The sequence below is a fragment of the Myiozetetes cayanensis genome, unplaced genomic scaffold (genome assembly GCF_022539395.1).
Source record: "Myiozetetes cayanensis isolate MyiCay16 unplaced genomic scaffold, myiCay2020 scf1, whole genome shotgun sequence".
Taxonomy (NCBI): Eukaryota; Metazoa; Chordata; class Aves; order Passeriformes; family Tyrannidae; genus Myiozetetes; species Myiozetetes cayanensis.
In genome coordinates this window covers 40791561-40818825 of record NW_026086604.1, presented here as the reverse complement: position 1 = coordinate 40818825, position 27265 = coordinate 40791561, and the positions used below count along the sequence as shown (strand labels likewise).

Here is a 27265-nt window from a genome sequence, read left to right as displayed (position 1 = left end):
GGGAGAAGTGTGGGTGGCTGGGTAGAGATGCCGCCACGGGGATTTGCTTCCACAGGTGGAATAGTCTGCATAGGAAGAGGCGTAGCGGGCGACTGGAGAGAGACCCTGTATAGGCAGGGTGTGGCGAGAGCGATGCAAACGAGAGAACAACCCTGGGGAGGTGGCGGCATGCGGCCTCCCGGCGGGAGCGGATCCCGGTCGGGCCGGGAGCGCGCACCGTGTCCCGGCGGCTGGCCCCGCCCTCTGCGCGCGCCCCCGCGCTCCCGGGATGCGGCTCGTCCTTCCTGCCGGGAAGTGACGGCGCCGCTCCGGCAGGAAGTGACGCGCGCGCCGTGCGGGCCCGGAGCGGCGCTGGGGGGGGCTCGGACAAGATGGCCGGATCCACAGGTCTGTGAGGGGGGGCCGGCGGGCCCGGCGGAGCGCCGCGATGGGGTCGCGATGGGGAGGCACCCCCGCAAGGGCCGGGGAGCGGGAGGGGGCGGCTCTCCTTTCTCCGGGATGGCGGGGAGGAAGAGCTGCGTCCGGCGGGAGAGACCCGAGTGGGGAGCAGTTTTCTCCTGACGGGGGAGAAGGAAAGCTGTAGGGGCGCCGGGCCAGGTTATCGCAGAATCACAGGATCAGTTAGGTTGGAAAAGACCTCTGGGATCACCGAGTCCAACCTGTGACCGAACACCACCATGTCAGCTAGACCATGGCACTCAGTGCCACGTCCAGCCTTTCCTTAAACACCTTCAGGGACGGTGACTCCACCACCTTCCTGGACAGACCATTCCAGTGTTTAATCTGTGAAGAAATTCCTCCTAATTCACTTGTGTCCCGGTCCCTCCCGTCCTTAGGGCAGGGACATCCTTGTGAGAGCCCGGCCTGGGGGACGAGAGGTGGGAGAAAGGGCTCCGGGCTGTGTAATGAACGTCGTGAGGTGCCGGGGGAGGGAAGACTTTACCTGCAGAGAGGCAGGAATGGACGGGATGGTGCCTGTGCTCATGGAGGATTGGTAGTCGGTAGATTGGTAAAAGTGCTGTAGGAAAGAAAGATTTGTGTGAAAGGTTTGCCCCAGTGTACCATTGGGTGAATATAGAACCTGTGGTATAGCAGTATCTAAAATAAAGCATTGTCTCTTTCCCCTGTTGATGCAGGAGAAAAGGGGTCAGGCCTGTCTTTGTGTTTTGGGGCAAAGGTGCTTCACTTTGGTGGTGACTGCAGCATGGTGGGAAGGAGAAGTGGAGCATCTTGCTCTCTTGCCTTAGAGGGCAATTGGAGCCAAAGGGCCTCTAGCAGGCAAGTGTAAGGGCAAAGAGCTGGAAGTCATCCCAGGAAGCCCATACCTGTAGCCAGGATACCATGTGCTGATCATTTGCTTAGCGGAATATTGTGGGAGGTGGTGGCAAAGAAAGGGACAAGAATATTGCTTCAAGTACTAAATGTAGAAGTTTAAGAAGCACAGTTGTACTGTTTCAGTTTCATTTCATGAGAGGCTTGAAATACAAGACCTTTCCCCCAGTGCTAAAACCTGAAGTCTTCAGGGCCTTATTTCCTCTGCTGTCACCCCTGAGACTTTATAAGTAGGATTGACAGAGCTCACAACACAGGAATGAACTGACTTCAGTGGTTAGTCTAGGCTGAATGTTGACCCTTAATTTATTTCTGCTGGTCCACTGGATCGCTGAGGGATTGGGACTATAAGAAAATATAGAAGAAACATCTGTATGTTTCAACTGGTCTTGGTACCTTACTGTTGATTCTGTGAAGAGAGCTTGGGCAGATTATTTTTTTTTTAGAGGTAGGAGTGTGTTCTCCACTTGATAATAAGACTTTGGGAACATGGCATTTCCAAAGTGAAATTTATTAAGGTAACATCACTTTGGGGTATGGAGTAGCTTTTGCAACTCTGTGAATGAGCAGTCCACAATCATAGATAATTGTCTGTGATAAACTGAGCTAGAATGGATATATTACAGAAACTTAAGTATCTGCTCATCTGTGAATTACTGCATCTTATTAATTTTTTTTTTTTTTTTACTTTTTTTCCTGCTGTCTTAAGTTTAAAAGGGTTTTGTTACTAGTTTTATTATGGAGCAACGCTTAGAAACTTCAGCTGATGTGCAGGCTCTGGCCTGAAATTTCCTTTAATACACTAGGAAGCAAAATTGGTTTAGTTGATGTGTATTGATTATTGGTATCTGGCATCACAGTCCATTCAGTCTGGCTGGTGTAAAATATCCATTACTAAAAATTTGTATAGTGAAAAAAATCTATTTTCTTCGTACTTCAGCTCTATAAGGATAAATATTTTTTGAACTGAACTTTGATAGTTTTACTGCTTTAAATGCTCTTCACAGTCTTAAAAGTGTTATTTTAAAATCTTCTACGTACACTTACTGGGGTTGGTTTTGACTCAGCCACACTTAAAGTTTATAAAAAGTGGGAGATGTAGGAAACTCTTTATACATGTGCCTGCTCCGAACAATAAAGCGCTAGTACTGCATGTACGCATTGTTCAAGAAATTAAATTAAACTAATTTGTTTTGGTAAAATGAAGTGGGCAGACCAAATTATCAACAAAACTGCTAGGAAAATTAGTCAGGGCTTCTAAAACAAAGTACTTATTCTAGTGGAGAAAATACTGTGACTTTTTATTGGTATACTCATATATGAGAGGTAGGAGGGATGTTTGTTTTGTTCTTTCCACACAGTATGCCAAAATTCAGATATTCAGATTTTCAAGGCTTCACCCAGAACTGCTCTTGCGAGGAAGCTGTGGAGGAGGGAAGGGAATGATTTGCCATAAACTTAACTTTGGTGTAGACTTAAGATTTAACTCTAGGTGCTCTGTGACTTTACTCTGCTCTTGCTATAAAGTTCACTTAATTTTTATTTATTCAGGGGAGGGGGGGGGAAGTTCTGATTGCATGAAGTCCAGGAATGAAATTCTAGCCCCAAGGAAGTCAACAGCAAAACTTTTAGTGAGGTCAATTGTCTTAGTTTTATCCCAGAAATTCCTTTCCAGGGCTCGCCATTCTTTGAACAGTAAAAATTAAAAATTAAAAAGTTATGTACCTTTAACAGCAGATAATTTAGTTTGAAAATAGCTGTTCTTAAATGTGTGGTAGAGAAACTGTATATATCAGTGTTATGTTGCTGACGAATAAGTATATTACCTGCTTTCTAAAATCACCTATAATGAGTAATTTTTCACGTAGATACTGCACGTGCTAGAAAATGGATATTTGTAAGCTGTAGTTTGATCTTCTGTTATAGCAACGCCTTCTGCTTGAAGCTGGATCTAGGTTGTTTGTGTGGGTACTGCTGGAGGTCTGGTAAAACAGATCAGTTTATAAAAGAAAAGAGCAGCTGTTGTTGATATAATCAGCCAGTTTCGTATCAGTTAGCTGGAGATACATTCTATTAATCTCTTTGAAAATACAATGCAGAAGATGTAAATAAACCTAGGTTCGAGTTCCGTAATTCACTAAAAGCTATGAATTAAGGTAGCAGTGTCAAAATACTGTGCTGTAACTATGGGCTGCTAGAGCTTTTGTCTCCTTTCCCTTCAAGAGCTTTAGTAGCTTGTGGGAGGGGGAATAGGGATGAGTTAATGAAAATTCTCCTTGATTTGCTGAAACTGTGTACTCAGGGAAGAAAAAATCAACTGGTCTACAGTGTGAATTACTTGTGAGATTCCTGATTTACTTCTAGTATGTAGTCACAAGCAATCGTTTTTGAAAGTGTGCTTAATGTGTTTGAAGGTGCACAACTAGATCCCAGTGAAGTATTTTTTTCTGTAAAATCCATACTTCTCATTTCCAGTTATTCTTATCATTAAGGATGAATCAGTTTCTTTGTGTAACTTATGTTGCCCATGCAAAAATATATTTCCTTTTGAATTTATAGATGACTGATTCTCTGAGTAGAAATGGCACAATGCACAATGTCAGTGCCTTATTTTCTTTGGTTTTTTACTTCTGTTTGCAAACATTTAGTTGTGGTGCAAGGAGTTCTAAGTGTGCATGACTACAGCAAAACCAAGATTAAAACTGAAGGGTTTGAAGTGGTCTTGAGTGCATTCAGTCTAATTCCCTGAATTGTGAAGCAAGGACTGAGTGTGTCTTTCCTAATGATTAAGGGGTTTGTGGTTGTTGTTGGTTTTGTTTTGTTTTGAAAGTTTTCTTCCCCCTCCTCCCTAAAATCCTGAGTTGAAAAATATTCCATAATTTTCCATTCCAAATCAAGCTGATGTCTGCCTGTTCTGTGCTTGGTGGAATTGACTGATGGAACGCTATACCCTGTTTGGAGACTCCTACATATTAAGAGCCATTCAGAGGAGTAATAAAGGAATGTATAGATAAGTGGAATGTAGAAGCAATGTTTTGAAGACTATTTTTTCCATGCAGGCGATGTGGTATAATTTAACCTTTGTATCTAGAAAACTTGTGTATTAAACTCTGCACAGGTGGTCTACTCTTTTCCTCTGAACTGTTCAATGTTCATTTTCTCCCCCTTTTTTTTCCTTGTGGAGGAAATTGTTGTCTATTTTCTCTCTAGTATGTTTTACCTTCAGAGATCTATTATTCCCTTCCCTTTTGTCTTTTATGCCTCCACCACATTGTTCATTTACTCAGAACCTGTCCAAGAAGTCAGTTTAAGAGCTTTTTGGAATTTTACAGTCCTCGAAGTTTGTTCTGTGGATTTACAGTGTGAGCTCTGTAAGCACGGACTTCTTGAAGCTGCAAGTAATCAGACAAAACAAAAGAAGTAAAATAGAGGCAGCAAGCACTCTGTGTGGAGCATTTTTCCATCCTGTCCTATGCACAAGGAATTGCAACTGTGATTGTTCTGCGTGCTTAAAAACATCTTGGCGAGCCACAAATAATTTTGATGTGCTTCAGCTGGGTTGAGAACAGTCTAGGTTGCAAATGACTTTTAAACTATATATAGACCATCAGATCTTTCCAACCTTGGGACATATATAGGCAAGATGCTCCGTTTCTTCTCAGAGCTTTGCCTGTATCATTTTCCTGTCTTTGTTCCTGGTGTTTCATAACTCTGCCTTTAAATACAAACCCACTTATGTCTTTCTGCCACAGTAGCTATGTAAGAGTATGCTCAACAGGCAAAGCACCTTACTTTTGTGATGAAAAGGTGGCCTACTTTGTAATCTTTTATTTGTTTAAGAGCTTGTTTGAAATTCAAGGATGGTATCCGACACAGTATTGAAGCCCATTATCTAAACTCTTCTGTACAATCCTGGAAAATTTTAGCCTGGATAAAGGTACAACACGCAGAGTTTCAGGAAGATAACGCCTTTCAGCGGCTGATGGAGAGGCAGATGGTCTGGTACTATACATCTGAGCACACATGAGAAGGCTTCTCGTATAAGAATTAGATTTCCAAGTCTTGTGAGTAGCTGGTAGAATTGAATTACATAAATGTTTGCTAGCATTTGTGTTTTGCCTTATGGAAGATTTTTCCAAAGGCAGTGTTAACTATGTACTGTGAAACTGTTCAGCCTCATTTTGTAGACAGACCCTTCCTCCTCTCTCTCCACCTACTCCTTTTCTATCTCTACTGTTATATCTTTTATCTATTATTTTTTATTATTATCTCTTTTTTTGCTATAGCTTGTATTTCATCCTTACCGAAACTTAATGTAAAGTACTACATCAGCTTTAGCTACTCCTGTCACTTAGGTTTTGTTGCCTTGCTGTTTCAGCTATCCCATGGGGATCCTCAGATCATGGAAAGACAAGAAGGAGCTGTGCAGAAAGCATTCAAAGTAGTCTTGATTGAAGCTGTGCGTGGAAGTGTTTTGCTATATGTTATTCTGCCCAAAAGAATGTTTCTCTTTGTGTTTTTCGTTTGGAATACGCTAATGAGATATAATTCAAACAATATTTTGAATTACTGACTGTGAAGCTGTCAGACTGCTTCTGAATAACATGAGCTTCTGTTTTACAGCCTTTTCAAGAATGTGTGATGATTTAAGTGTATGACTTTATTTCTGGTTAGCATTTTGGAATGAGTGAAACCTTCAACACTTATAACTTCATAGTTTTAAATCCTTTATTTCAAAGAGATGAGACGCTTCAACTAGATTTAAAAAATTGTCCAATGTCTAGATAGACTCAGTATTCCCTTTTTAAAAATTGTTGTAGTAGACATTTAAACAGCACAAAGAAAAAATCGCCTCCTTTCACTGCATTCGTAACTATTTATAAACTGGGTGGTTAAGTGAATTTGCAATTTGCTTGAATAAATCATAACATTTTGCCCAGTACTTGTAAAAGTAATGTCCTTTATTTATGATACCAGTGTAGTCTTAGTAAAATGTCCAGTTTTATTCATATAACTAATAACTTCTCCAAAGAAGGAATTGTAAATTTTCTTTCTTCTCACTGAAGTGGAACATGTGATCACATAAACACTAAATAATTTGAACTTTTGAGTACCACGGCATATAGAAAATAGCAGGATGAAATATGACTCACAAAAATAATGTAGCAAAATAATTCAGTGGCAGTTCTTTGTAGTAAATATGTGGTGATTGGTACATTTACTGATTATATGCATTAAGTGTATGCTTACGTGTATAACTGAAAGAATAGCAATGGATCACATTATTAGTTTTATGTAGATAAAAGATCTATATATTTTGGACTGTGGGTAGGTGCTGAGTCATGCTGGAGAGGACCTTCATGCAAGTCTTAAAACAACTATTTGCTAGTCAATGACTTGTAACCTGTTTTAGACAGCTTTACAGCTTTACTAAACTAAATCCCTGATGCTACTCATGTTATCTGGGTCACACATTATATTCTTAACTATTAAAGCAGACACTGGGAAACCTGTTCCATGAGATACTGACCTCTGCTGGGTTCCTCTAGTCTCCACTCCTTCTGCCCCTTTATCTGGAAAAAAAAAAAGTTTTTTTGACATTGTACTTTAAAAGATAGCTTAAAAATATCTTTTTTGAAAGATTTTAAAGTATTTTAAATCCCTTCTCCTCTCTGCCAACACGGTGCCAGGTTTAAGATTTTCAAAAATTGAACCTATTTGCTGTTTTACATTTCCTTTAACCTTTTTTACCATTGGATAGCTTTGTGCTTTTAATAGTGTGATTTATTTGTACTAAACAAGTTTGGGGTTTAGTTTTTAGCTTCTGAAGATAGAAATTGAAAAGATTCCTTTGTCTGATAAAATCTTGATTCCTTAGACTACTCAATCACAGTTAATATTGCTGGTGGTTTTTGAAGTGGCAGATATCTTTTTTAAATCCTGTGTACTGGCTTCCTGCCTTACATTGTTTTGTACAGAATTGAAATAGTAATTCTTAAATTGCTAAGCATCACAATGTGTCAGTTTTCATAATATATAATTTCTTACACTAAAACGTATGGAAAGATAGTTGAACCATTTAATATCTAATCTGTGCTTCATTCAGTGGTTGCCTCTAAAGAGTTAATTTTTAAATCTTAGTCAGCCTGTGCATTTCCACCCTTCACCAAAACAGCCTTGATGTCAGTTCATTAGTTATTTAGTGACTTAACTGTTTAATACCTGTACAGGTTTTCTTAGAGTTAGACACCACTGGCCATGCAGTGTGTGAGTTAACAATGGTCTTATCTATAGTGCAAGTTTTTTGCTATAAATATAATATAGACTGATGCCACATAAAATGAATGCCACTAATATTACTGCAAATATGTAAAGTTACTTTTAAGCAATTTATACCAATTATCTTTGGGGACTACAATCCAGTTTAATGGCTTATATACTGTAGTTTTCTGTTGGTGTGGTAACTTTTTTCCAGAGTTTTTTTGGATGATGTATATAATCAGGCATTGGAATGGGCTGCCTAGGGAGCTGGTGGATTCTCCGTCCCTGGAGGTGTTTAAGAAGAGACTGGATGTGGCACTTACCATGGTCTAGTAACTGTGGTGATAGTGGATCAAGGGTTGGACTTGATGATCTCAGAGGTCTTTTGCAACCCATCTGATTCTATGATTCTATGATTTTAATTACTTAAAACACGTTGTGTGGAACTTTTGAAGGTGGTTTGGTATTGTGTTTTTTCCCCCCTCTCTTTTTTTAGTAAGAGTTTGCTCATTGCTTCTGTTTTGTAGTCTAACAATATTTGTATCTGTAGTGGAGTGAGCTTCTTCATTAGTGTAAGTTTTATGAGCTCCATTAGTCATTCCATGCCAGCAGCAGTTGTTGCATCCTTGCTAACAAAACTGAGTTCAACTGGGGTTTCTCTCAGATCTGGGCTATATTCCGTGTGTGCACATATCCAGTCTTAAGTACTCTGTGCATCAGCTCGCTGGTGTGCAAGGGATGACTCCCACGCTTATTTGCTGTTGTACCTTGTACAACTTTAGGATGGGTAGGGCATTGTTACATAAAAAATCAGGAGAGTGAAGAGGGCATTTGGAAGTTGGACTGCAGAAGGTGGGGATTGGGGGTTTTCAGTGAGGCGTGAACCTTGGTAAGGAGAGATGGGAAAATGGGAATGGGAAAAACTTGCTGGAATTTTTGGGAGATTGGCTTCTCCATGGTTGCTGGCCAGAGAGTAGTGCAGCTCTGATGGATCAGGTAGTTAATGGCAGCTGCATCTCCATCTGCTGCTTTTCTCAGAAAGGTCAGGAAAAAGGGGTGACAGTGGGGGAGCAGGGAAGGAGGGGAGAGAGGCGTGGCCATGAAGATGGTTACAAGTGAATAACAACTAAACAGATACAGTGTGCTTTCCTGGGGCACATTGACCATCACAGGAAGAGTGCTGTTAACAAGGCTGCTGTCAGTAAATAATCTGATGAACTATGGGACAGAATAGGTAGAACTCAGTGTTACTAGGAGAATGTAGCTCACTTGCTTCTAGTTACTTGGGTGAGATAAAAGAGTTAGATGTCGATGCCTTGATAATGGAGCTATTTGTTTTGCTAATATTTTCTCACGCTTAAAACCGTAATTAATAAAACCTAAACCTACACATTTTTTCTAATTGCACAATTTTTCCTAAGCACATTTGGAATGATCACTCTGCTGGAGAAGTGTAGTTTGAGGTCTCGTCAGTCTTAGTGTGAAACCAACAGCAATCAAAATGCACTGAATAAACTGATGTTGCTTTTGTGGTTTTGATATGCTGAGATCTCTTACTCCAGCATCAGGATTTGTGGTTTAAGCCATTTTAACATGTGTTCGTAAATCAGGTATGTGTTCATGACAACCCAACTACTAATGGTTGGATCTGTAGAAATTAATTTCTTCCCGTCCCACCCCCAGGGACTAAATAAACTTTAATGCTGATCATATATTGAAAGATTTATTACAATTTTCTGGTGCCTAAATCCCCTTCTTTTTATTTTTTAATTAAATGTAAGCATTAAATTAAAAATGTAATTTTTAATTAAGAATTAAATTTGTAAAGCAAATTGCTGTTACCATCTCTTCATTCTTGTAAGGCATCCATCATTTTATACTATGTTCTTTATTTTGTGAGTGCAGCTGGTAAGGCATATGTGAAAGGTAAATGAGATAACTGGATATCACCAGTTGCTTCTGAGGTGAGCTCAGCCATGAAAGTGGGAGCTGGCAGGGAGTGGACCATGCCTGTGTTTGTGGACTTTTCATTCAGAGTTGGTATTCTTCCTGCCCCTAAACGTTCAAGTTAAAGTAAGTTCTGTTTTCCTTTGAAGAGCTGTTCTGTATTTGGCAGCTCAACCCAAAGGGTTCTGTTTGGAATTTATAATTTTCAACTATTATTGCTAGTAGATAATTAATAGTGTCTCAATATTATGAATGTACATATAAAGTGGAAAGCAAGGTGAAAAAAATCTGATTTCTTCTGTAAATCTGTGTTCTGTCTTTACTGTTTTTTGTTTGTTTTTTTTTTTTTTTTTTAATGCTAGTGTTTTTGCCGTACCCTAAAGAAATAAATATCCCTATACCCCTTCAGCCCTTTTCCCCTCCACCAAAATGTGAATGTGGGGTTGCAGTAAATGACTGAGACTTATGCTATATTAACATAATTTCTCATTAGCTGACTTCTTAATATAAGGCATAAGAATGTTTGTGGCTGTGACTAGACTCAAATAGAAAGGAAATTCCTATGAAAGTTATTTTCATGCAGACTAACTTTAGTTCTGAACTGTGTCTGTTAAGAAAGTACTAACAAATGTAAGATTTCACTCAAGTGAAATAAATATAAATTATTGCCAGTTCTAAAATCATTCTAAAAATGATTATTACTTTGGTTAGCTTTAACCAAAAATTAGGTTTTAAGGTGAAGGCCTACAACTTTCACACTACTGTGATTGTTTCTTGGCTCATGCTGGGAAATGTTTCTTAGAAACAAAACCCAAAAACTGAAGAAATGCATACTTGGACTTCAAGTTAGTTCCCAGACTCGCACGTCTTCCTTGAAGTACTTTCAGCCTGGGTGCTTTCAGTTTATTTAATTTCAAATATTATAAAGGGAAAAAGAAGTTAACTAGTTACAGGGCTGCTACATGGTCATGTTTTTTATATATGTATGTATATGTTTTAGTCCTGCAAAGAAGTGCTATAGCTCATTCAGTTCCTACCAGCTCTGTTGAGTACAGGTGATTTCTTTAATTCTTGCAAGATGGCAGTTTTCTAATGTTCAGTGTTGCAGCAAAACTGGCCCTGAATTACAATGAACATTGAACTCATTGAATAAATGCCTGTGTGCTTTATAGTATTCATTGATGTACATCTGTTTACTTGAGCTGTGAAAACTTACCTGCTACTCATCTCTCATTAATTCTTCACATTAGCTGTCTTGTTTGTTCCTTCCTCTTAGGATGAATAATTTCTTTTTACATGGAAATGAATTTTTATCTGATTATGTCAGACTTGTTTTTCTTCTTGAACTTCTATTCCTAGGAGACTTCCACACGTAAGCATAGCTAGGTTAGTCTTCATGATTCTGCAGATCTGAACTGGTGTTGCTTACAGCTTTGCCAGTTGCAGACACTAATGACACTGTTCAATTGATCTGATGTAATGCATACTTTAAACACTAGCAAAATGGAGAAGAAAGTATTCAAGATCACTGTTGGTTTTGAAGGATTGCCCACGATCAGTTTTGGTAGCACAAAGGGGTCTCTGTAATCTCTTTTCTTTTTATATCATCTGTCTGTACTGAGTGGGTTTAATAAAGTCCTTCTGTTTTTGTTGGCATCTATTTGGTTTTATGTGTCAAAATCAATGATATCTGAATGTTCTTGTGAAAAAAAAAACCTTGCATTATGTGGATATTTCATCCATACATGCTAGAATTGATTAGTACCTTATTCATGATCCTGATGGATGTGCATGGACCATGTGTTGCTGCTAAATACCTCTGTTTTACTGAAGGTATTTAAGATAACATAGTATGGGACTTCCCTCATTTAAACTCAAAACTATTAATGCAGAATATTCTGTTGCTTGAATTTCATTACCTTGGGACACACTTGCTGAAGGAAAGTAGAGAAAAATAGTGTACAGTAAGCGCAGCTTTATGAACACGACTGATATACAGGATTATGACTTTGAATTTTACTGAAATATATTGAAACTTTCTTGGAAGGCAGTTCAGGGAAGTGGGATGTACCTGTAATTCTGAGAAAGCAGAATTTTAACAGAAATATCAAGATGTATCAAACTCGTATAATGAAGACAGCCTTTTCAGTGCAAGTTCACTGTATATTCAGTAGTGCATGTGGTTCGGTTGATTCCAGGTGCAGCAGCAATGTTTTGAATGGATGTTTTTGGTAGTTAATGGAAAAAAATGTATTGCTTTCAATTGGAAATGTCTATTTACCTTGAACAAGAATCATGTTGTCTTGGTTATTGGAAACAGTGCTTTACTATGTGTGTAGTAACATACTTGATTTAAAACAACGACAACAACAAAGTTCATTATTGAATTGCTGCATTCTGCTACTAATGCCAGCAATGGAGTTCTTTTGGAGACAAAACTCCCATGTCCAGCTTGGTTAATAGGCAAGTTACTAGAAATGTTTCAGGGTTTTGGAGTCTGATTACTGTGATCAGCCTCAGATAATTGTAATGTCATTACTTGACACCTGGTACTAGTTCTTAATAGGAGGTTTCTGATAGTAAGAAGCGTTTTTTAGTGTATTTGCAGAACACTTAAGCAAAAGAGTATGGGATGTAACTGATGAAATAAAAAATATAGATCAAGTTTTTTATAAAGGTTTTTTTTTTTTTTTCAGAGAAGGGTGTCTTCCAAAAACTTGTTTTCACAGAAGTATCTTTTGCAGTCAAAATAGAATATGTTAGTATGTCACATGCCCAGACCCTCTTTCCTCTTTCTGTGTATTGCCTATTTAAGGCTTTGGTTTTATGTTCTTTTTGTGAGTGTGTGGTGTTGCTGTTAGTACAGTATTCCATTTTCTTGCTTTATTTTGTCCAGAGCAAGATGAATCGTTCAGAGGCTGAAAGGAACCTGTTATTCTCTCTGTGTTTCTCTTTGTGATTTTTTTCTTCCTCTCCCTGCCCCAGGAGATAAAGTATTATGGCTTAGGATTTGCAAGGCTCACATCCTTCCTCCCTTTCCCTGCCCTTAAGAAATACTTACTTTTCAGCCAACCCGAAGCTGATAAATGGGGTTTGAGAGTTTTCCTCTTTGTTACCAAGCTAGATTTATGTTTTCAATTTCTGTTAGCTGGAAGTCAGTGGGCAAGAGCTAACTTATATTCAAAATTGTTCATACTGCAGTCTTTTCCTGACATAGCTATCGCAATCAGGAAGAATAGCATCCCTGACAGTATTCTAGCTGTGTTAACATATAATTTCCTGATACAGCTTGCTCTTGGATCTGTGTTAGGATTTGTTTTTATAGCTGTGTTGTGGAGTGTTGGTAGTATGGGGTATGCTGATTTAACTATGGTAAAAGGGTTCTGGTACTGATGTAACTTCCAAGAGTGATTGAACACAAGAGCTAAGAGATTTTTGATAAACTGAATGTTGGTATGGATATTGTAATAGACAGATATTCTAAAAAAATAGGTTTGGTTATAACAGAAAACCTCACACTTCAGGCTCTGACCCAATCTATGAATAATGAGGGTTATTGTTCCCTTTTATAAGCTCCTGGGAGAAGAGTGTAGGTTATCCCACTCCTGCCTGTTACATAGCGAGGAATCAATTGATGTGTGGGGAGCTTGGACTATCAGCTGTATTTGAAGGCGTGTGTTCATGTGAATTACTTAAAAAGGTGATTGGTATATCCAGTGTATTCTGTCACATTTGACGCAGGTGTGATTGTGTGTTGTGTCTTGATGCTGATTAAGTCTCTGTACTAATGGGTGATGTGATATTTACAACTGTGGAACTGTGGCCTGATGTACTAGCAAGAACAGGTTGTTCAGGCAATTCATCTTTATTGCTCCCAGGAAAGTTCTTGGCCCTGCTAATGGATACTAAAGATTCCTTTTTGTGTGTGTGTGTGTTTTGGTAGTGGTTTTGGTGTTTGTTTTTTTTTTTGTTTGTTTGTTTTGTTTTGTTTTGTTTTTTTGTTCCCCCCCTCCCCCCCCAGGTTATATGGATTCTGGATAAAAGCAGGGCCCTAACTTCTTTTCTAACTTGTCTTTTGTGATAGTGTATTTCCTGCTTCTGTTAATTTAGTGCTTTAGAATGTAGTGTCTGAAGTAGTTCCATATGTATGAAAGTAGACCCTCATGCTTAAATTAAGGTCTTTATTTACTGATTCTGCTTTTATTCTCTTCTTGCTGGTCCAAAATATTACATTAACTGATAATTCTGTGGAGTTCTAATGGGTACCAGTTTCTGTAGTCCAGTTTCATGATTAAATGTTTACATTAAAAACCATTGGTATATGTAAGCATGAGTGAATGTTGTTTGTTTTGTTTGTGTAAGTGAAATATGTTTACTTCAGCTGTTTGTGAATATTTGGTAAGAGTTGTTTGATAGTTCCTGTGACAATTTGGGGGCAGGTGGATCAGGAGGTTATTTGTCAGTAAAATCCATAGTGAGGTGAGCTTTGCAGATAAAAGGAAGGGAGGTTAGGGGCATGTTGCTTTTATTTTCCTCATCTGGATGAGCCCATCTGTATTTTCACATGGAGAGCTTTAGTCTGTCATTGCAAATAGCTGTGCTGGATGCAGTGCTGGATTAGAGACAAAACTGCAAGCTGTGTATGCACCATTGACCTAAATGTCGTGGGACTGTGTAACTTTCTGAAAGAGAACCTTTTTGAATGTATCTTTGGTCCAGTTAAAGTTGAGAACTAAGATTCTTTTTTCTGGGAGTTTTTTAGTGAGTTGAAATCTCATTAGGGTGGTACGTTTTGTTGTTGATGGGGTTTTGTATGTGTGTGTGTTGGGGTTTCTTTTGATGTGTTTTTTTAACACTAGGTGATTTTACTCTTATTTTTAACTTCAGAATAGTGTTTTACTACCTAGTTTAAGCACTGATAAGAATATTAGTTTGAGGAGCCTGGCACTTGGTTCTCAGATGTTTGTCTCTTTTCAGTTAGATCTGAATTATTTTCTGGAGGTGCTCTGGAGGTTTCCCAAGTCCTTCCCTTCTCCTCTTGGGCGATTAGGGGAACCATTGAGCACAGGTAGTGTAGTGGAAAAAATGTGATGAACACAGGTCAGTTAGCCATAAGGAGTTCTTATTTTCTTGTAAGTGTCATCTCCTGCAGCTTGGTGTGTTGAGTACAATTTTATGGAACAACTGAGTCAGTCCAGTGGCTTTTTGTCACAAAAAGCTCCTTCGTCCCCTCACCCGTGGTATTGCAAAGGATGGCACTGAGGAGACACAACAGTCAGCTCTGGTATTTGTTGATCTTTCTTCCTGAGTCAATTCCCTTGATTAACTGGTTGGATTTGATTTTTGCCTGAAGGAAAAACAGCTTTTTGCTAAATTAGTGTCTAAATTAGAGTCTGGTTAGTGCAAGAACAACAGAGTTCTGGGAGAAGGCATGGAACCTCTGGGCAATGAGCAGTTGGGTCATCTCAGCTGTACTGAAAGGTGATAGCAGGTGATCAGAAATAAACTGTCTGGTACCATCTTTTATGTGCTTTTTAAAGAGCTAAACTGTAAATCAGAAGTTCTACAGTCTGAGCAGCCATTGGAGAAGTTTAGGTAATAATTGGATACTAAAGTACAAGGGTTTGGGGGTGGGGGTTGTCGTGGGTATTTTTTGAGGCTCCACGTACCAGTCAGGAGCTATTCAGTCATGCGATGCAAAACAAGAAGTTTAGTAGAAGTTTATCATGCTGTCAGACTCAACTGTAGAGAATGTATGAATCTGGAGCAGAAGTAAAAGCTTTGTGCGCTATAGTGTGATAGAAGCACAATTCTCGGTTCTCATCTCTGGTCTGAATTAGATACGTAAGTGTACAGACATAACGTTAATCACAAGTCAGGATGGGACCAGAGGAATGGGCAAATGAATTTAAATGAAGCTTTTGAAAGGATCTGTGTCAAAGTGTTGAGAAGTGATCTGCTCCTTGATGTACTGTGCTAGTGCTTGCAGGTAATAACCATGTGAGCTGTTATCTGTAAAAATAAGGTTCCATATGTTTTTACATTGGGGTTGTCTGAGATTTTGCTGCCATGACTGCACTTTAATGCTAGTACTTGACAGATCTCTTCTTGATCTGGGCTGGTTTGTTAAGCTGTTAGAAGACTAACCAAAAATGTATAATCTTCTGCTCAGTTACCAAGCAGAACTAGCTCATTATGGACTCAAATGAGCAGTAATACTAAAGCAGGAAGGTGAGGCCATACATGAAGGACTTAATTTCCTTACACTGTCCTGATAATATACTCTTAATGCTTTCTGCATTTGTGAATTTGGAGAACTTGGACACAGTAGTTTCTGAAAATTTTAGGAGCCTCTCCCTAGTCTGTGTTACTTAAAAAAAAAAAAAAAAAAGGAAAGAAGTAAAGGTATGTGTATCTGTCCTGGTTCATGTCCCTGCTTATTGACTAAATAATGAATAATGTTGTATAGTCTTAGTTATTTTTTCATAGAGACTGCTTGGAATACAGACTAGGGAAAAATGAAATATAGAATCTGAAATCCCAGTGACTGAATAATGGATATGAAAACCGGTTTTCTTTGATCCCCATCATCTTCAAACTTGCTAACAACATTGTGTGTGCCCAGGCTTAAGTTTTAGTTTTATAGAGTACCTGGATTCTTCCAGTGCTAGAAAGGATCTCTAGTAAAAATCATGGAAAGAACTATAGCTGTAAGTAGCTATAAGAAAGATTACATAGCTATAAGCAACTGTGAGATAATAGAAGTCTTATGGTATTACAGTATGGCTACTACATCATTGTGCGTATTTTATTTGAAAGTAAAAGCATTCCATGATTGCATGCACAAGTGCTAATTAGCTTTTTTCCCTACATCAGTGCTGAAGTACCATTTTAGCTTCTGTGATGTAAAGCAATTAAGCGTCCAGTTGTTTAATACCTATCAGTGTCTGCCTGTTTTCATGTATAATAATAAAAATCCAGTTATAATTATAGTTTGGTAAGTGAGTATATTAGTTTTCTCTCTTGTAAGGCAGTACATCTTCATATTCTCTTGTGAATATGTCATTATCTCTCTTTAACAACTTAATCAGTGTTTCTGTGCTTATTTTTTTTCCTCTGGCAGTATTAATCACTAGATTAAAAAAGGCTTGATTTTCAATTTGTTTTCAGATATTAAAGTGTTTTGTTGGGTTTTTAAAAATGAATCAAGTGAAAGTGTTTCAATCTTTCTCTTACAGTTTACATTTATGAAGATGTGTTAAATGTTGCATTTGTTAATTATTTTTTGAGTAGATTTGTCATATCAATTTTATGTGGATTCTAGTTGATTAGCACTTGACTGACAGTGAATTGATTTTGAAATACACTGTTTCTAAATGGTGCTGTGCTTGGGAAAGAAGATCTGAATTAAGCAATCTCAAACTAAAGAAAGCTCTCTTATTTTCTCTTTTATGGCTTGTATTGGTATTAATTGGTAGTAACTACCTTCCAGTGAAGCAGTTAGTTGCTTCAAAGCAGTCTTGAGTGCTAAATGAACTCATGCAGGCAGTATTTGTTTGACTTTAAAAGTATATTCAGTGATTGCCAGTGTATAACATATAAAAGTAATGAAATTGTTTCCTTTTTCCTTAATGTGAGCAGAATTACATTTTCCCCTTTTCTCCAGTTAAAGTACCTCGTAATTTTCGCTTGTTGGAAGAACTTGAAGAAGGGCAGAAGGGAGTAGGTGATGGTACAGTAAGCTGGGGCCTTGAAGATGATGAAGATATGACACTCACCAGATGGACAGGAATGATTATTGGGCCACCAAGGGTAAGTGTGATGAATTACTAAGTTTGCAGGCAATACAAAATGCAAAAAGAAAATGTTACTTTTCTACACCATAAAGGAATTAGTTGAAATTCAGTGTATGAAATTGTAGAAATGCTGTATATTCCTGTTAGCATTCTTCACTTCCAGGCACGTCAGTGTTTTCAGTCTAGCTTCCCATTTCTGCAGCTGGCTGTAAAAACCACTTGTGATTTAAGACTTATTTTACTGTTAGGGCTATATTCATTCTGCATTTCCACTATTACTGCACAGAAGTGTACAGTGATAATACAATAAACAGGTAACTGCCTTTCCACAGTTTATCATATGTGCCTGGTAGTTTCAATTTTGTAGTAAACCGGCAATGTATTTTCAACTTTTTACAAGTTTTATCAAATAGTCTTTCAGTATAACAGTGTCAGTATTTCAGTTGAATCATGCCTAAAGACTAAGTGGCTTTTAATTACCTCTGATAGTTAAAGTATATGCACAAAGCTCAAATCCTTCTGACCTTTGAAGTTCTGTAGAATGTAATTTAGATTGATAAAACCTGCAAGAGAAGTAATAATCTCTTGTATCTGAGTATCTACGTCATCAGATGCAAGTGGAGACACCTTTACTTGACTTATGTGGACACTTTCTCATGAGTTACAATATGATACAAAAGTTCAGTGTGTAAATGAGACTTCTAAATGAGTATATTTAAGTAGCCCTTAGTTAGCATGTGTCTTTCACTGCTAGCACAAGATTACTGTCTTGTGTATCCTTCCGTGCTGCAGGGCTTGTTGAAACAACTTTCCGTGACAAGAAGGGAGATCAGAACTCGGCCTCAGTGAAGACAGTGTCTTGCAGAGTTCCAGAGTTACATTCAGTGTAATTCAAGCTCCTTTTGGAAGTCAGTTAGTTGCAACTTGCAGCAGACTGTTACGAACACTTGAATAATTGTTGTGAGCTCCTAAGATTTGAGTGCATTTAGGAGAGGACAAATTTAAAATATAAGCATAATGACTGTATGCTTTGGGTACTGACTTCTGTGGAATCAGTGTTTGAATACATTTTGAAGGAACTTTGTGGTCTTATGGATTTGGATAAGAATTCACAAATTTGAGCTAGCTGAAGTATTGTCTCTCTGACTCCAAAAAGCCTCCAGAACTGCCTGTGACTGGTTTCTTATTCAACCTAAGGTAGACTACTCCATATCCTTGAAGGGAATGAGTATATAGGATCCCATATGTTTAAAAAAAATAATAAAAGAAGTCAACTAAGCCTGGTATGCGCTTTTAATTCTGGTCTATTTGTATTTCTGTCATTTTATCTTTTTTATGAGAAAGAGTACATGCAAATAATATCTTGTGCCATATCAAGGACTTGCAGTCTTGCTGATAGAATGACCAGTTCCTAAGGCAGTGGTGGCGTTCTGAGAAGGATTGCATATCCAGTTTCAGTGTTTGTAAAAGATGGGTGGGTTTTTGAATTGGCTGAGTTATGTAGATGGTGCAGTAAGGCAAAACACAGAAGTTACTAATACTGTCCACAGCATGAAGTTCTTCTGACATGTGGCTTCTCTAGAGCTGTGCAAAAATTGCTTATCAGGTTTTTTTTTCTTAACTTCATTTGAAAGGTGATCAGCATGGGTGGAGGAGAGTAAGATTTGTGTTGGATTGAAGGAAATGTTTTCCTGACTCCCAGAAAATGGGGCTTTAGGCTTTTTGGGAAGCTGGCAAGGGATGCTTGGCTCGCAGTAAAACAATGACTTGATAAACTCAGCAAAATTGAGAAGCCTCCTGGATACAAATAAGGGAATGAGAATGAGTGCTGTTCTTGGAATTTTTCGGAGTTGTGAGCAGTATATGTACATTTTGACCTGTTTCCACTGTAACGAAAAGTACCCCTCTCTGGGGAAGTAAATTGTTTTAGCTGAGTGAACGATGAGAATATTTGTTATTGTATTTTCTTGCTGTGGTACCAACTATATTACCTGTAGTAGGACAAGATGACTTGTATTGGGCCTTTGGCTTTTAATCATAGAATTAGAATGTTAAGGGTTAGAAGGGACCTTAAAGATCATCTAGTCCCAGCTCCCTTCCCCCCATCCCCAGCCCACCCCATCCCACAAATGCCTTATCCAGCCCAGCCTTGAACATTGCCAGGGTTGAGGCATCCACAGCCTCCCTGGGTAACCTGTTCCAGTGTCTCACCACCCTCACAGTAATGGGAAAGAATCATAGAAAACCTTTTGTATTGCCTTGTTTCTTTCTGAACCACTTGCTGCTCAGTTTTTGTGCCTTCTCAAAATTACAGTGCTTTAGTAGACCTGTTTCCACTCTGCCTTGTAATTGACCACAGAGTGGACTGTCGTTTGGTAACTTCGCTTTGTGGATGATATTTCTACTTGGAGTGATGGCTGGACGATGCAGAACAGCTTAAAGATGCTGCTTCTGGAAAGTTCAGAGGCACGTTATTGCTTTTGGTTCATGTTGGCTGTATCTGTTGTGCCAATGGAAAAGCAGGTGTAGAAAGTGACTTTGTCTTCCTTTTGGAGCACAGAGGCTTGTGCATCAGTGACCAGCAAAGCCACTGATCCTTGTTGGCATGGTCTACTTGAAAAGATTAAAAAAGATAGAGCCATATCTAATTTTAATGTGACTTTCTCAAAATATACTTGCATTTAGAATTAGCTGCTCTGGTCACTTGGGAATGACATCTGCAAGCTAGCAGTCACTTTATTGTCCAAAGTTCATAAATCCTCCAGTAAACCAAGCATCTTATGTATTTTCCATAGTGTTAATTACTTGCAGAATATGTTTCTTTGGCAGATCCTTTTTTGTCTTGTTCTTGGTTATACCTTGAGTTAATAATCTCTCTCCATTTCCAGTTTTTTTGCAGTGTTAGATATTGTATTACAGGAGAAACTGGTAATTTTCCTAAAGATTATTGATTTATCTCACCACTGTACTGTTCCAATGTTGTTTTGAGAATGCAGGTGGGTAGAAAGGATGAGAGGAAATGTGAATTAAAGAAAGAATTGTATTGTGTTAAAACTTGTGTATGGAATAGTCAATAGGTAATGTAATTTACATGTAACCATGAAGTAATCAATATAACCAAAACAGTGGAGTCAGTAATCCAAGACCTTCAGTTGGTACATAGTATTAACAAATTTATACTCATTTCATATTTCTTGATCTTTATTCCTCTCGCCTTTACTCTGCTTTTTAAAAAATCAGTAATATTTAGCTTTCATTGAAGTGCATTAGTCTGTCTTTTTGCTTTCTAGACAAACTATGAAAACAGAATATACAGTCTGAAAGTAGAGTGTGGACCTAAATATCCAGAAGCACCTCCTACAGTTAGATTTGTAACTAAAATTAATATGAATGGAATAAATAATTCCAATGGAATGGTAAGTTGAAATGGTAAGATCAACCATGTTCTTAATTTATACTATAAAGTATTTCTATGAAAAACTCAGGTGAGGAATATGCATGCTGGACAGAGCTTTCATATTCAATTTTTATAATGTAAGTACTGCTTTAAATTGAATTTTGGTGGCCTACTACTTCAAATCTTTGTGGCTCTTAGTGGCTTATCAATGAGGCAAACATTATTTGTGGTATTGAGACAGTTTTTCCTTTTAAATGAAGATGAAAGTTTTAGTTTTGAATGGGAAAACAATTAGTGTTTAAGCTGTGTGTGTTTCCCTTGTAATACTCTTACAAAAGGGGATATTATAACAGGAATCTTACAAACTTTTTTAGATATTTCCGTTAATTAAAAATGGAAGTTGTTCATGATGAGACTTAGTCTGGGTGTATTAACTCAGCTTTAATGAACTGGTATATTTATATTCTTGTTTTCTTTATACTGACTATTCAGATCCAAGGAGATTCTGAGCTTCAGTCTTAATATCTTTTGATACAGATGGTAATCACTCTCATTTTAAAGATCAGTTTGCACTTAGGATGGGATGAGTTCATGTACATGAACAATGGCAGCAGCTCAAATAACTTTGTTACTCAACTATTCACTAAGTGCTTTAATCCTGTGAGTAAGCCTGAGGTACCCCATTGCTCAATGAAAGGAGATGTGAGCTGTCTTGCATTTAGAGTGGTATATGCATATGTCAGCAGGAAATCCAATAATATATCACACTTGTCTGTGTGTACATTTGTGTTTAGTGAATGCAAAGTAATTGTGTTTAAGGTTACATTAGAGGTGAGTCAAAGACCATCTTCGGATTTTAAATAATGTGGAAGATCTGAAAGAAAGGTGGACTTGCATTGCTGTAATTAATGGTACTGAAATGTGAAAGTTAGGTTTCTAAGTGATTGTAGTGGAGGGAGATGTTCTCGAGGGTTCTTTTGAGGTATGGTAGTGTTCTGGTTGGTCATCCAAAGCCAGTGCACTAACACTTCAGAAATAATCTAAAAGTACTTTAGTAGCCAACAGTGTTACTCTACCTGAAGATCTTATCAAAATTGCTATCTGCCACCTGATGCCTTTCATCACAGCTGTGGCTTGTTGCCCAAGTTTATGTATTTGTTGAGTTGTCATTAGCAGAAACCGCCAGTTTGGAATGCAGCAGAGCTTTTGGTATGTTTATAATATGTGGGTTTTGTACCTCTTCCTAGTTACATGTATTACTCTGAATTGCTAGAGAAGCGTGCTCTTCTTTCTTCGTCTGTACCTGCCTCAGAGTGTAGGTGTTGGTTTTGGGAAGCAGGATCTCAGGCTTGTAGAGCCTGAAGGCTCATGTTTACTGAGCCAGTTGACTTGAGCTTTTCTCTGGAGAAGTCTGCACTCCCTCAGCTTGCTGAGAGACAGGGTGAATACTGTGGCAGGAGATCCACCTGATCATTCTAAAAGCGCAGTAAAAATTGAGTCATCGCTACAGGAAAATTTGATTTCATTAAGTTCAAACCTTATACAGAACCTTCATTCATTTTTTCCTGGATGGTTCTCTAAACTTGTGTATCATATGAAGGATTTGCTATGCAAATGTATAACTTTTTTTAAAAAATGGATTTAAATAGGACTTTTTAATGAAAAGTTGTCATAAGTAATGAATCTAAAACACATATGTTACATAATCTTTAATGTGCCCATTGTCCCAGTGTCTTGGATTTTACCTTTTTTTGCCTTTGTGCTCATTAGAGAAACTGCAAGATAAACAGCGTTCAGCATTCTGGAACAGTTAATGTTACTGCTTCTTGATAGCTTTTTCTTGTTTCTTTCAAGCTGTTCTCCCACTTTCTGGTCATCTTTCATTTAATAGATCACAAGTCGTTTGCTGCATTCTTTGAATGAATGGCAGGCTTTCATCAGACATATTCTACTATCTGTGCTTCTGCATGCACCCTGGTTTTTGACATGTGGCCAGCTTTTGATCACATTGCTTATAGATGTCACAAAGAAGTTGGTGACTTGCAGAACAGAGACAGGAGAGAAAGGACAGCTGAAATTGTGTGTCTTAGCAGATCATGCTAAAAACGTTTGTAATGTTGTTGAGGTAGGCTTTACAGGAGATGTGTGCCAACTAACACTTGAGGAAAAGTAAGGCCCCCTCTGTGAGGTTAGAGGGTGATAATTTCTTTTGCGTTAGAATGGCCGAGGGGAAGGGTGGATAAGTGCTAGTCACTGGGGCTCTAAGGAAAGTAGTTTCATACTGCCTTGTTGGCCATGGTTCTCAACCTTCTTGACCTACAAATCCCTTTTACACTTTGCATGAAAAGTGTGTGTGGGTAATTAATTTATTAATACTGACAGGTCCAACTTTATTGACTTTTTGATTGATTATTCTCTGAGAGAGGAGTTTTGCTTGTAAGTAACTTTTCTATCAACATCATATCTTCAGTGATCACTGTTTGATAAATTTAGTGCAGGAAAGGAGAGGACTATTTCAGGAGTATTTAATCTCAAAAGACAACCTGGGTGTTCTGAGGCACCCTGTTAAATTGTCTTTCTTATCTTTTGTGGTTTTCTTGATTTGCCTATGGAGCTGCTGCATTTGTATTCAGAATTATATTGCTAAAGTCAGAAAAACTAATCCAAGAACTTGTGTAGAGCTGGACAAAATGCCTTTATGTACTAATGGCATTACTGTTATAAAACTAAGTTACCATTCATAATGCTGTAGGGGTCTTTTCTCTTGGAGACTTATGTATCCCATACTGATAAAACACAGGTTGCATTTTGATGGGCTGTTTATTTTCCATTGTCTTTTGAGGTTGCCTGATTTTTCCATCTTTGAGAGCGCTCTTCAGCTGTCTGTCTTGCAGGACTTGCAGTCACTTCTGTCCCTTTAGATACCATTTACAGCTGGAAATACTTGTTTCCTTTAAAATCACTTGGGACTCTGTCAGCTATAACTCTGTAAGCTGCTGCCCAGTTATTGCTTTGAGTATGTTTATTGTAGACATTTGCTACCATTTGCTACTTGAAGTTAAGATATTTGGAAGATTATAAACACTGAATACTTTGCATCATTGTGTAACATAGTTTGTTTTTTTTTCCCAACTGTTCAGAAAAGAATGATGCATTATACATATTGCTTCTCCTGCTATTGTTTAAGGTTTCACAGTGGTCTACACCCAGAATAAAGTAGTCTTCAGACTGCAGTTTGCAGCTTTATCAGCTTTTATTTAACCTTGAAATGTCTCCCTCTGTGTCCCAGGGCATGTGTTTGAATATTACCTAATGCGTTTGTGCGATTTGAACACAGTTTGTGTCACTCTTTTAAATGTCTTCTCCTTGTTCTTCATGAAGTGGGTTTATTGTGCACCAACTTGGAAAGCAATTCTACAACAGAGAAAACAGAACCTGAGCCAAAATCTTCACTGCTGCAAGATGTTATAAAAGAAGTTAGTGACTTGCAGAAAAGAGACTTGAGATAAATAGCAACGAAAATGTCATGTTGCAGCAGTCTTTAGTCAGAAAACAACCACAACAATGTTAAAGCAGAGTTTACAGTCTGTGAGTTTGTTGTTACAAATTCCCAGTCAAGAAAGAAAAGCAGGAGGAACTTGAAGTGCTCAGCTCTCATGTTCCAGTCTATGTAGAATTGTATTAATTGAACAGCAGTAGTGACTGACTGCTATGTGCAGTACTTGAGGCACATATACAGACCTGAGGGAGCCTACAAAGGCAAAGTTAAAGAGAAGCAAGGAGAAGGAAGATGGTGTTAAAGCAGAATGGCCAGACTGAAGATAGACATGAATTTCTGTAGTCCCAGAACAACTGCCTTTCCAGCTATTTCGACTCTCATCTACCACATTAAACCAAATACTCCTTACAAAAAGTAGTAATAGTACAGGAATTACAGTGATGGTTTCACCAGTGTTAAGTTTCAAAACCTTTCTGTATTAGCTCATACACCCATGTATTTTAAAATGGCTTGATGCTTCTGCATAATAGTGCTTTTCTTTTGATGCTGTTTTTCTTCCTAATTTATTAAATGTTTGTGATAATTAGTTAGTAATTTGTCTGCCTTTCATACTCTAGTTTCATGATATTCTGTATTAGGCAACTGTAAGGGGTTCCAGACTCCGAGCAAAACATTATTTGTGTGAAAATAAATGCTTTTTAGTACTGGAGCTGTGAACAAGATCAGGGATCCTACTTAGGGACTTCTTTCCAAGGTGGTTTTTTTTTTAAACTGGATGGGTTCTGTCAGTTCAGTTCAGAAAGTAGCTCCCCATACTTTGCATGGTTCACCTGAGCTGATAGGCAGTAGCACAGTTAAACAAACAAGGGACTAGTGAGAGGGAGCAGAAGTTTCTTGGGTTAGTATTGTTGCCCAGGCCAGCACATTGTTAAACCTTGGCCTTAGCTTCCTCCTACAAAAGGGTTTAGCTCTTCCAGTGTTCTGAAAATAGACAGCCTCACTTCGAATAATCTAGAAATAAGACATCTGTGTTAACATTCTTATTTCTGATTACAGGTGTTTTTTTCTTTCAGCTTGCCCTTATTAAGATGGAATAAGAAACTTCTTAAGGTTTTATGCTGCCTAAATCACAAAACAGTGGTTTCCCTTACTTCTATAGCTATGTGGGCTGCCCATGCTATTCTGCCAGTGGAATTCAGTAGCCCTATTCCTGTCCATGGGCCTGCTTTGCAGTTGCACAGCTGTAGACCCCTCTGTGTTGTTAAGTTCCTCTGTGCAGGGGCTGGGACCTAACCTGCTGCCAGAACAATTCCCAGGATGACTTTCAATTGCTGACTTTCCTACGGAAACCTCCCTGTTATAATATAATTGTGTAAATTGTCCCACAGGTTTTATAAACGCATAGGAGAAGTCCCATGTCCTTTCCTTTCAGTTCATATTCAAATTGGTAAGTGATGTACAGTAATCTTCACAGCTCCGTAAGATGACTTACTGTAAGAAGGATGCAAAGAACTAAGAAATGTCCAGACGTTATGGATCAGTTATTTCAGTATTTCAAGACATTTCTTAGTACATGTAGTGACTCTAAATGTGTCAGAAGCACCATGTAATAGCGATGTGAAATAAACCACTAACAATACTTGTAGCGAGGAAAAACCAAGCGAAATGTTCCTTTAGGAAAGCATTCTGCAGACTCTTGTGTGGCAGGTTCTTTTAAAGAACTGAGGAACACCCAGGTGCTTGTATCAGCATAGTGGAGGTAATTACTTGTTTCTTTTTTGGGGGTAATTTGAAAAAAACCCCGTAACTTTTATGAGATAGCAGCTCCAGTTTTGCTGTGAACAGGTTGCTGATGTCCCTCCTCCCTCCCTCCTTTCCCTTCTCACTAATATTAGTAGGAACACAGATGGAAGGGTCCACCTGCATGGATTTCATTGCAGAATCTGTATCTGTGTGTAAGTACGTGATTGTTTTCCTTAAAATATTGTATGAACAAGGGACTTTATGCCACAGAGAAAGTATGAGGGAATGCTTAGAACGTTTCTTAGAGCAATTAGATCAACAACAGTTATTTACGTAGAGATTTTCCATTCCATCATAACTTAGATTCCTTTCTTCTTTTTCCAGGTGGATGCACGGAGCATACCAGTGTTAGCAAAATGGCAAAATTCATATAGCATTAAAGTTGTACTTCAAGAGCTAAGACGTCTAATGATGTCCAAAGAAAATATGAAGCTTCCACAACCTCCAGAGGGACAAACTTACAATAATTAATTTTAGCTGATTCTCAAACTTCTGTCTTAAAACAACAACCTTCTACTCATGTTAATGTCTTGATTAAATCTCACAATGCAAACACCCACACATTAATGAATTTCAGCTGGTATACATGACCTGGACATTTGTAAGAATATATAATATATGTATGCCCAATATGTTTTCAGGCACTATGGGAGAAAAAGGCAGCACAATTATTTTTTTTCTCTTATCGAGGCACTGTCATTTAAGCATAAGCCTGAAATAGCCTAAAATTGGAATTCAGGTTTTACAAGATGAAAGCATGACAGAAAGTGTCAGATTGCTGTGGAATAATATATGTTACTGAAAATAATCTCTGGAGAAGGCAAAATATAAATGGCATGCTTTATCCATCTTGCTTAGTAAAAGAGCTGCAATTAAATTTGTTTTAAGGTAGCAGGTACAGTGAATACCGTTGCTCATCTTGTTTTAATTTTGCAAGGGTGTGGGTGCCGACTACTAGTAGTGTCACAAAGTATGTTCAGGATTGTTTTGATACCTGTATTTATAAAATGGGGGGATTAATTTCTGTTAAGCAGCTCCCGTGTTACATGTATCGGACATGACAAATATTTGTTTACAGTCTTTGTTCTAATAAACCATGCATTTAAGTTTTAGTGAAACAAAGGAAATGTATGGATATGTGATTGAGATTAAAGTTAGTCTTAAAATGTAAATAAAATGTGGAAAGTGTCTGAGGCTGTGCCATTTCTATAATAGTGATGTAATATATGT

General features: G+C 38.1%; 1 protein-coding gene across 2 annotated transcripts; it reads left to right on the top strand.

The window, feature by feature from the left end:
• The first annotated feature begins 258 nt into the window (after window positions 1-258).
• On the top strand, window positions 259-27225 carry UBE2V2 (ubiquitin conjugating enzyme E2 V2). Of its 2 annotated transcripts, none has more exons than XM_050328626.1 (4): window positions 259-387; window positions 17207-17352; window positions 20627-20752; window positions 26360-27225. In XM_050328626.1, the coding sequence occupies exons 1-4, from the start codon at window positions 372-374 to the stop codon at window positions 26504-26506; spliced, it is 435 nt and encodes a 144-aa protein (XP_050184583.1). In that variant the 5' UTR covers window positions 259-371; the 3' UTR covers window positions 26507-27225. The 2 variants fall into 2 exon arrangements, with proteins under 2 accessions (XP_050184583.1, XP_050184592.1); XM_050328635.1 differs by having other exon boundaries at window positions 20627-20765; window positions 26360-26507.
• Window positions 27226-27265: the final 40 nt, after the last annotated feature.